Source organism: Charadrius vociferus, unplaced genomic scaffold, assembly GCF_000708025.1.
Source record: "Charadrius vociferus isolate BGI_N301 unplaced genomic scaffold, ASM70802v2 scaffold738, whole genome shotgun sequence".
Classification (NCBI taxonomy): domain Eukaryota; kingdom Metazoa; phylum Chordata; class Aves; order Charadriiformes; family Charadriidae; genus Charadrius; species Charadrius vociferus.
Window position 1 is genome coordinate 1,541,225 of NW_009649467.1, and position 11,398 is coordinate 1,552,622.

Below are 11,398 nucleotides of genomic sequence, written 5' to 3' on the forward strand. Positions count from 1 at the left end.
TCCTGCACCGTTTACAGGTACCTGTAGACAAATCGTGGGCATAAGTGAACGCACCGGGGTAGCTAATCTTTTGAAAGGCATTAACAAACTAGTGAGTGAGCCAAGAAATGCAAATGCTTGTGGCCACAATATGCTTGCAGCTGCACAGTGTGGTTTCAGATGGGAAGCAGGAGTTTTACATAACTACTTCTTTGAATCCACAGATCAAACCAGAGTGTGACCTTGTTTATGCTTGAAGTTTAAAATACCATCATAAATCACTCTGCAGTGATTTTGCCACGTTTCCAAGAAAAGTTTTTAAACATATTGCTGTTAAACTTCGTGTTGTGAATGGCAAGATAAGAGACTGTGCAAAAATAGACAAAAGAGCACATAAAGGACACTGCCTTATTTGAGGATGAGACCTCCTTGTGGCACTGGGAGCGTCTTGTTACATATGTGAAGTACTGAAGCTGGGAGGGTGGATCTAGTTACCAGCATTTTTAAGACAAGTCTCACTGCCCTCAGCTTCTCCTTGTCCCTTCCTATGTGCTCTTTCTTCCTCTGTCCATCTCCTGTACCTTTCTCTGTGTGAACGCTGCCTCCTGGGTGCCCCGCTTATAGTGCAACAATTTTTTAATGGGCACATCTCTGTATGGGGGGAAAACTGGTATCCTACGCTCATCCCACCTTTCAGTCTCTGCACAGTGACAAGGTCAGCTCTGCTCTAGCCAGTACTGCAGAAGGGTTGCAAAACTCAGAGCACTGTTCAGTCCGCTAAGTACAGGTAAGATTTGCTTTTTCAGTGATAGCAGAACTCTTTTTAAGGCTTTGGTAAGGGAAATCAGATACGAGATCACACAAAGACACCCTGAAACTCGTGAAACAGCCAGGTGTTCTGTGACTTCTCTTATTCTGTTTCCAGTCAGAAGACACTTGCTCTGCATTACTTTACCTGAAAGTAAAAAAGAAAGGTAGTAGACATGGGATGAATTTGATCCACAGCTGCCTCTCACCCAACAAAACTGGTGTGATTGCTTTCCTTGACCTGAGCCACCCTATGTGAGGTCCCTCTGTGACCTTGGAGGATGTGGCTGGGTTTCTCTTCTCCTGTCCAGGAACTTGAATGTAATGCTGATGTGGCAGCATGGGCTAGAGGGTGGGGAGCAGTGATCTTCATTTCCTCCCTCCTTTCCTGCTCTCCATTACTCTCACCAGCCACCTTAGGATAAGTGTACCATGTACTTTGGTGGCAGGGGAAGGCATATGTGCCCAGAGTATTTACAATACTTTTCTCTTGACTTACTAAAACTTAATGGCAATAGGTTCTTTGGGCTGTTAGCACAAATCTGGGAGACAGTGACACCAGGACACTCTTCCCAATTCTGGCACTAACCTTTCTGCTTTGCCATCCCTATCTGTAAGATGAGGTGTATAGCATACTTCTCTGTGGTTAAAAAAACCAACCACACAAAACCCATCCAAGCAAAAAATCCTTTGAGGTTTTTAATTGAAAACACATTACATAGGAATGAAGTGTCAGCAACTGAGGAAAATGGCAGTGATGATAGCTCTTTCTGTAAAATGCATGAGGTGTCTTTGGGAAACGTGACCTCTCCCAGGACTAGTTTTCCCTGTTTCATTAATTCTGTCATGCTAACGCTGCATTTCTCATGGCACCCAGAGAGGTGGTTTGGTTGCTCATCATCTTTTTTTTTTCTGTTAGAGGGCAACTTCATATAGAAGCTTACATATTTATTATCCAAACATAATCTCCCTATATATAGTCCAAGTCCTCTCCATGCCTGACTGCTGTTCTGCCACTCTAATCTTCACATCTTCTTCCTCCTTTAAAGGAGAGTGCCTGCCAGGCTCAAAGGATTTGGAAATGTTCTTATATAAACCACTAATTTTCTACTCCAGGAGAATTTTAATTATCCTTCATCCCTGTGAGCATTTTACAATGGGTTTAGTCTCTAACAACAAACAGGGGAATGCATAGGATTTACCAGTCAAGATTATACCTGCCTGGGAGTTTAAGAATCCAGTTTGTCTCCTGCACAAGCCATTGCTTCCAAAGGCAGAATACCGAATTCATTAGAGGGCTTCAGGTAGCAATCTCTGAGTCAAAGTAAATGGAAGCTGACATTATGATAAGGAATTATCCTCTTCTGGTAGCTACGTATGATCCACAGCAACACTGTGCAATTAATCCAAATTACCTGCTGAAAGTTTTAAAATGGAAAACTGACATTTTACCAAATTTATATTCTCATTCTTTTGTAGCTGTAATTGAGCTTTACATGTTCAGAGGAGGTGAATGTCTCAGTTGCATAAAGTAAAAGATTGTACAAATGTCTTTTGTCTTGGTACCGTTTCTGGTCCTCCTGCTTTCTCTTGCTGCATCTGATAGAAATGTCATCTTTCAAGGAACAAACTTTGTTCTTTAGGAATGGGGTGCCCTTTTTAAGGAGGAAAATAAGAGTGGAAACTTGTGCAGTGCTGGAATGAAACCCAGGTACAATAGCTAAAAAGGACGAGTGCAAGAAATTACGTGAAAATGAAGAAATGCGTGACAGTTGTGTAATTATCTGCATTTGTGAATAGTGTTTATATCACAGGGATTTCATTAGTGCACATGTATACACACACATATAGTTACATAATTAGTTATATTTGTGACATATAACAGAGTTTTCCTCAGTGTATATATGTCTATGGCATCTGCTTAATTAGTTAATATGGGTAGATACTCTATGCATCTTTCTAAGCCCTGGTGACCGTATGAGCTGGGAATGTGGCTGAGGGCGCTAATTGGTGATGACCTGTTTCTGTTCCAGTTATCTGTGAGGATGCATTAAGTTTCTCTAGGAACTGAGGAGCACAATGCCGTTATTTTGGGGCAGATACCTGAATGGCTGAAAGCCTGATGTGGGAAGGGATCCTTGCTATGGTTTCATTGGTAAAGTTGGCAGACAGCTCTGTCACATCCATGGTTTACTGGAGAACTCAGTGTCTGGTCAGGATTGTATAGATGCCAGTCTGAGAGGTAAATTTTTCAAGTGCCTTAGCTGGGCAAACTCTGGGTTGCACACTTGGCATGAAGTTAGATAGTTCATGAACTGACCGTGATTTCCTGTGGTTTTCTGCGTGTTGGAGCTACGTGAGGGAAGAGGCTGGAAATAAATGTTTTTGGAGGTGTGCACAGAAAGAGCAGTGTGCTTGTGTGCTTCCAGATATAGATGAGAGAGGAAAGAAGCTTGACCATCTCCTCCAGACCTCCTTGGACTCCCATGCCATGTGACAAACCTGCCATCCTGCGGCAGCTGCTGCTGCAGAGATTGTCACACCCTAGTGCTTACGCGTCCTGGAGATCTGTGTGTCCAGTGCTGTTGGCCCTCGTTGTCAAGATTTATGCAAAAGTTCACAGAGCAAACCAAAGCTTGATAATTAGTAGCAGTGAATATGTTTTTTCTCCTGTAGTAAATGAAAAAAAAAACCAAACACTTTTCAAGTGTTTTAAGGCATATGAAAAACCTCACACTCACAGATACGTCTGGTATGAACGTGGGCAGGTAATGCCTGAATGTTTTAACTGTCTTCTCCCACCAGAGCTGGACAGCGTTGAGGAGCTGGAGAAGAAGCGTATCTGCAGGATTGTCACAAAGGATTTCCCGCAGTACTTTGCGGTGGTTTCGCGAATCAAGCAGGAGAGTAACCAAATCGGCCCGGAGGGTGGGGTGCTGAGCAGTACGACGGTGCCACGCGTCCAGGCGTCCTTCCCTGAGGGTGCTCTAACCAAAAGAATCCGCGTGGGGCTCCAGGTAAAGCTGCCCTTGTGTTCATGTCTACAAGCACATCGTTGGTCTTAATGCACAAGACTTGCACCTAAGGAGCCTGCTGCTCATTAGTAGTGGGTTGCAAGGTGGGTGGTATCCACATCTGAGACCTGTGCTGGCATGTGGCTGCCTGGGGACACTCTCTGCCTCTCAGTGCCCCTCTGGTATGAGTGATGCGCAGGTCTCCTCCCCATGGCAAAAGCCCAGCTCCTGTTTTATCGTCACCTCGAATATTGCTCAGCAGCTGAAGAGCGGAGAGAAAAGCGAAGGCCTGAAGCCACCACAGCCTCAGTGATATTGCCTGCCATCTTCCCGAGGGCCGTGGCTGCCAGCAGCTATGAGCTGCACAGCCACTGTGCAGCCCCAGCCTCCTGTGGACAAGTAGCAGCTTGTGATTGGTGTCACCGGGCTGCCCTTTGCCATAGGAATGTGTTTGGTAAGGAGTTTATGCAGCTGTTTGCCAGCTGCTTCTGGGTCAAAGACCTCCCATATACATCTGTTGTAGCTTAGGACATTCACCATTGGCATTTCTAGCGACGGATGGAATCTGGGAAGAGCAAATAGTTTAAACTCTGCTTAAACAAACTGCACAGAAAGTGAAGAAATATTCCGTAGGAGGTATCTTTTTCTCTGAATTCTGTTAATTATCACTTGAAATTACTTAATAACCTGACAAGTCTGATGGGTTCGTGAAATAAGGATGCTGGTTTGGATTCCAGTGCTTGGAATTCACACTGGAACGTTTCTCATCTGTTAATGATATTTCACATCTAAAGGTGATTAATCTTGAGAAAACGGAAGCTCTGCTGTTATGGTTATACAGCTGCCCTTCCAGAGCTCTCAAGTGTGAAGGAAGCATGTCTCCATATGCAGTGTTGTCACTGCTGAGATGGCAATGTAGCTGCCATGTTCTATGCATATCAATACATTGTGCAGTTAGAATAATGCAGCAAATCACTGGTCAGCCCGATTGAAACAGACTTGAAAGTTTAAAAAAAAAAAAAGTAAATGCAAAAATTCTATTGCATTTCTTCCCGTATTGGCTATTTTTCTTTTCTTCCCATATGAAGTTAGGAAACCTTTCAAGGCACAAAATGGAGGTAGAAAGTCTGAAATTTGCTTCTAGTTCTGATATAGCTTAATGCGTTGTGTATGAATTTGACCTAAACCACTATTTCTTTCCTAATAATAGTGGAATAGCATAGGAAGCACTGAGGACAGAGGTAAGTTGGAGTACGTAGTGTTCCTCAGGAGCACAGATTTATGTCTGAGAGAGATGTGAGAATTGTTCAGCATCTCCAAGAAGAGTGTATAGTCCTCACTTCTCAAGACTCTACTAGCAAAAATAGGCCTCTTTTTGCATTTTGAAACTGTATTTAATATCACCCATCACTGTAAATTAAAAACAAACCCAAACATGCTCTGAAAATCTCTTAGCAAATACTGCAGGCAACCTTCTGAGATTTGTAGTTTTGCTCTACAAGTTAGCTGTTAGGAAATCATAAGTGGGTCATTGAGAAAAATACTAAGCATGAATTGTACTAATAATCACCCTCAAGAGCTATAGGAGAAGGCTGCCTGGGGAAAAGAAAAAAAAGAAATAAAATTCTACAGAAAATAAAGGAAAATTGAGTTATCTTTTGGAAAACAGTTCGGCATATCTACAACCAATTTGTAGCTCTAGTTTAAATGCTTTCCCTGTGTTGACAGGCTCAACCCGTTCCAGAGGAGATTGTCAAAAAAATCCTTGGAAACAAAGCAACTTTCAGTCCCATTGTCACTGTGGAGCCAAGAAGAAGAAAATTTCATAAGCCAATAACCATGACAATTCCTGTGCCACCTCCATCAGGAGAAGGTGTAACCAATGGGTACAAAGGAGACACGACACCCAGCCTGCGACTTTTATGTAGCATTACAGGTTAGACAAAGTCATGCTCTTTGCAAAGGATTCTGTGACAGCAATGCCTCTGCGCTCACTCTCATAACTGTACGACTCGTGCTTTCCAGTAAGGGAATATTGGCGCGCGTGGTCCAGTAGAGTTCAGATCAGTTCTTCTGAGCAAAGCCAGCTGAGGTCATTTGAAAGGCTCCCACTGATTCCCTGGGCCTTGAATCTGGTCTCGTGCCATTGTAAAAGAACTCTGCCAACAGATATTAAATGCTCTTTTATATTTAGCCGGTATAAGGAATTTCAACTTTGGCTATTAAACATGGTTGTCAGTAGTTTGCAGAAATAATTCTGTCCTAGCTGATATTAAGGCAGGGTTTGCTATTGACTTGTAAGTATGTACTTTGCTTACATCAGCATCCTTTTTTGGTGTGTAACATATGATGTTATTATGATTAATTTTTAATAAGATGATTATACATATTATGATTAATACGTAACACGTAGCTCAGCTGTCGGAGAACATTATTGTCTAGGATCTCCTTTTATGCGTGAAGCCAAATAACTTAAGGTAGAGATATTTTTAATGCAGTCTGTGTATGCTTGATGTTTGAAAGAAAATCTCCCTGGTTTATCTTTACGTAGGAGGTACTTCACCTGCACAGTGGGAGGATATCACAGGCACCACTCCGCTGACATTCTCAAATGACTGCGTCTCCTTCACAACCAATGTTTCAGCCAGGTATGGTAACAGAGCTTGCCAAACGCACCTAGGGAGTAGTTTTGCTTAACAAAGGGCATAGTTGAGGAGTTGTTTTTTGGCTTTCTGTAAGTCTTTTGCAAGACTGATGAAGCAGTAATGGACCAGATGCTTCTTTGTCACTATGTATCAGCATCCCACACATCCAGGGTTGCACATGAAGCTTTGTCCTGCCCTTTTCTGCTGCGGTGATGTCTCCTGGCAATCACACGTGCTGCTTCTCTAAAGGCTGCAGTACCACACAGGGGTTTGTTTTTCTGCAAACAGCAACAGAAAGGGAAAATTTAAAATTCTCGTTCAATAAAAAAGAAATTGGGGAGATTAATAAAAACATATTTGTTTAAAAAGTTAGAGATGTTCAGTTTCTGGCTGTAGGCTTTTTAGTTGAAAGTTACATAAAAATACTTTCACAAGAATATTATTTGCCAAAAAATCATGGTTTGAAATGAATTTTGATGGACTTAGTGGACTTAGATGCTGATTGGAAACATTCAACGGGATCTGTACAAATCATGAATCCTAGTGGAGAAAATACACAGTATGCCAGGTAAAGAATTTATCATTCAGTACATAACATTTACACCTATAAAAAGCTTTATAAAGAGAGAGAATTGCTGAAAGAACCAAATAGATCAGGGCTGAAATATTGTGGAAAAGACTTGTAAAACCTACAAATTAAAGTATTTATATCTTGTATCAAAACTATCATCAAACTCTTAATCATAAAATGATACAATAACAGTATAACATCTGTCTCTTTGGGATGCTTCACTTTGGGCATATGCAGTTTCAACCTACATGGGAGATGTGATTTTGTTGTATATATCTGATGTCAAGGAGGTAGTTTTAGCAAATCAGAAGTACAGTGAAGCATCAGCACATTACAATGTACGCGGTGTCTGGTCACAAGAAGTAAAGTTTCCCCTCTTTGGCTTCAAATGACGCTTAAAATAGACAGTTTTATGAGATACCGGTGTGAGAAGGGTCAAATAAGTATATTAACATTTCCCTGCCCATTTTCAGGTAGTTAAAGCTCCACTGAAAGTAGAAGGAAAATGACAGCTTTGGGAAGTCTGCAAGGACAATATGCATGCAAAATGGCCAAGGATCACAGGACACGGTTTCTCTTTAAAGGCTTAAACAATGTTTGAGCATAATGAAAAGTTGATTTAATGGTTTGCTTCTTCACACTCAGATTTTGGCTCGCAGACTGCCATCAAGTACTAGAGACGGTTGGGCTGGCAACACAACTTTATAGAGAATTAATATGCGTTCCTTATATGGCAAAGTTTGTGATATTTGCCAAAATGAATGACCCTGTGGAATCCAATTTGCGGTGCTTCTGCATGACTGATGACAAAGTGGACAAAACTTTGGAGCAACAAGAGAACTTTGAAGAAGTTGCAAGAAGCAAAGATATTGAGGTATGTTCCTTACTCACAGGTGGCTTCCTCCTTGTAAATGGACAATGTGTTTTCCAAGTGGCAACAGGTCCTGCAAAAGCTGCTATAAGCCCGGTTAAATAAGGGTCCACAGCAAGGCTGTGTCAAAAAATTTAAAGGATGCCAAAACGGACAAGGCGAGGGGAGCACGAGGACCTGTCTCCAAATGGATGTCCCAGGCCAGTCTGCAGTGGGTTTTGCATGCACTGCTGTCGAGTAGTCCTGGTTGGGCTTTTCAGACGACTGACCAGGAATTCCTTCTTAGTGGCTCCACAGGCACACAATCACGAGTAGGGCTGGTTTGTGGTGAATATGTAGTCGCCAACCCACAGTTTCTTGAAGGAAATCTACGCAGTCTTACTCCAGAAAAGCCACTCACATAGCTCACCATTTCCCAAACTGCCTGCACTCATAATACCTTGCCATAATGCACAGTGATGTTCTAATTTGTGGTTGAATTTAATCTGAGTGGGGACTTGTGCTAAATTCGGGAACTGTGACGGGGGAAGTCAAGATATACTTATGTGCATGGATCTACTATGAAAAGAGGTTTTATTGACTTCTATTTATTGCTTTGATAGGTTCTGGAAGGAAAACCTATTTACGTTGACTGCTATGGAAATCTGGCCCCTTTGACTAAAGGAGGACAGCAGCTTGTTTTTAATTTTTATGCTTTCAAAGAAAACAGACTGCCCTTCTCTATCAAGGTAAAAGCAAAACAAGCCAAATATTTCTGCTGATGTTTGGGATTCCCCCCACCCCCTCCCCAGTGATTACACTTTTTCAGCCCGATAGGACTAACTTGCCTCGAGGATGTAAGTGTCATTGTTTAATATGTAAATAACATGGAGGGGATGCTTTGCATGAAGCCACAAAAGAGCTGCTGGCAGAGCTGGGACCAGAATACCCATGATACGGGTTCACAGCCTTCTATTAAAACCATATCTCAAGTTAGACCTCCAGAATACTGCCAGTAGATCACTATTTCCCAGGGACTAAGCAAAGAAGATGCATTCAGAAACATACTGTACAGCAGAACAGCCTCCAAAACAACGTGCAAAGACTGTTCATCTCTAAATTACCATGAATGGATGCTCAATTTCTTTAGCCTTATCATAGCTGCCATGCAAAATAAGTTTTTAAATATTTTGGTGAGGACAAGTGCAAAACACGGCAGAAAAAAATGAAGGTGAGCAGAAAATGACTCTCAGTATTATCCCAGTATAAGAGACTCTTGTTGGATTCATTCAACATCTTGTTTTCAAGGGATTTACCATCAGAGAGCTTCAGGCTGATCTAACTCTTTCATGTTACCACATTTTCTCCTTCAGCACCTCAGGCTGAGCTCCAGCTCAGTGACATTGGTCTTTACCCATTAGATAGCTTTGTGTGGAAAGAAATTCTGAGCAGCTCTCCAGAAACCTCCTCCAGGTATCTGAATTACTACGTATTACTACACTGTACTAAAATTTCTTTTCTAGGTAAGAGACACCAGCCAGGAACCTTGTGGTCGACTATCATTTTTGAAAGAACCAAAGACTACAAAAGGACTGCCACAAGCAGCTGTTTGCAACTTGAATATCACTCTGCCAGCACACAAAAAGGTATTTGTTAGAAAAAGTAAACATTTTCCTTAGGGTTGGTTTGGTTTTGTTTTTGCTCCTTTAGTTTTTGTCTTTTTTTTCCTGCTAGCGATAAAGAAACCCTGTGAAATGCCAGTAATGAGAATGCTTTGGAATATGATAAAGGCTTTTTAAATTTCTGTTTTATTGGTTTTCCTGTATGTAGAACGCTTTTAAAGTCTCTTGTTACTGTGGTGTCAAGTTCCTATAATTTTTATGATTCTGTTTACAGCTCATGCTTCAGCCTGCAAGTCATAGGTTTATGCTTTCAGTAATGTCACGTGTTGATTTGCATTGGATGTGAGATTTTTTTTTTCTTTTGTGTTGACATTTTGGATTTGCTTTGCCTTATAAATCAGCTTGCATTTTGTGCTCCCAATTTGGTCCTTTTCATATCCTGATATTCTTTTCCCTGCTGTCCATTATAATATTCCTTGTCTCTGCAATGCATCTTGGGACCAAAAGGAAACAGAGTCAGATCAAGATGATGAGGTAATATAAACACTGTCTTCTGTTTTTATTTCCTTCAGATTTAGTGAAGAAAAGTAATATGTTATAGAAAAACAAACAACTATTTTTAACTATGGCATCGAAATGACACCTACAGAATAACCATATCCTCAACATCTGATAGTCTGTTGCAAAACAGCAGAAGTGCACAAATGTGGAAATAACATGATTATATATTATGAAATTAAACCAAGTATTGAATAATAGCAGTCTAAAATTTAACTTATTTTCTTCTGAAAAAGGATATAATTATAAAATTCAGACCAATTCCATTTTTGGCAAAATCAAAAAGAGTTTTGTGGATATGATTTTAACTCTTGGAGCGATACTGCCAGTACATTGGTAACTTGTATTTCTGGGAAGGAAAGAAGTATTGCTGAGACCACAATAGCGGCCTACAATATTTTATTTCTGAAAATAAACTGGATTCTTCTGAAAAAGCAAAATAGCTAAGAGCAATTTTAAAATATTGTGTACGAATCTATTTTCAAATTAACCTCATATTTGCAGCTTAAAAATCCACTGATTGCTGGAAACTGCAACATTAGATTGTCAGGAAATTGAGTGGGTTTTACGCATTAGAGATAGTAATAGAGATCACCTTAGAAAAGAAACTACATAGATGTATCCCTTTTACATAGCAGCAAAGATTTCTTCTCTTCCTGGTGGCAAATAAATAGCAGTAGCCACCTGCTGATTGAAATAATAATAAAAAAGCCCAACCAAAACACTCTTTACATGTTAAAAAATAATAATAGCAACCGCATCAGTTTGTCTCCACAGGATTTGTTCCCAGTGAGCTATTATATAGCTATAACAATAGTTTTCTTTCTAAACAAACCATATTTTTAGCCATATAATCAAGTCAGCTGATCTCTGAAGGACTTCTAATATTTAAGACATCACAGTAGCAGCTATGCCACTGAATGCAGCTATTTACGATGCAATTTATTAGTTAGCAATAGCAGTCTGCTTTCTAATCTGCATCTTTGCATTTTGTGCCTATTAAAAAAATCCCCTCCCATGCCTTTTTTGTCCTTAATGTATTCACTTTAAAGCCAGTGTACATTGTGGTGTATGTGCTTTCAGGACAAATTAATTTGGGGAGAAATACTTGATCGGTCTAAGTTGTACTCTTATGAATGTTTTATGTCTGTATCTGTAGTCTTCTGTGTTGATCTCCTGTTTTTAGACAAAGGTGGTTTATTTTACAGAGAATGAATAGTATCATACCATTTCTAGTACTCTGAAACAGTTTATTAAGTGATAATGGGACAACATAGTATTGAGATACATCAAGGCAGGATCATGAGCTCCATCTGCTCTGCTATCTAAGCTCTGCCACCTCATAAGCAGAG

The 11,398-nt window shown here is 40.6% G+C and overlaps 1 protein-coding gene across 1 annotated transcript in view; it reads left to right on the plus strand.

Moving 5' to 3' along the window:
* The window catches only part of ANK3 (ankyrin 3, node of Ranvier (ankyrin G)), a 209,713-nt gene that overhangs the window by 158,796 nt on the left and 39,519 nt on the right, over positions 1-11,398 (plus strand). The window contains exons 30-36 of the mRNA XM_009889813.1: positions 3,592-3,803; positions 5,529-5,736; positions 6,352-6,448; positions 7,662-7,890; positions 8,490-8,615; positions 9,390-9,512; positions 9,996-10,022. Of these exons, the coding sequence (XP_009888115.1) occupies positions 3,592-3,803; positions 5,529-5,736; positions 6,352-6,448; positions 7,662-7,890; positions 8,490-8,615; positions 9,390-9,512; positions 9,996-10,022 (1,022 nt within the window). The remainder of the gene's footprint in view (positions 1-3,591; positions 3,804-5,528; positions 5,737-6,351; positions 6,449-7,661; positions 7,891-8,489; positions 8,616-9,389; positions 9,513-9,995; positions 10,023-11,398) is intronic.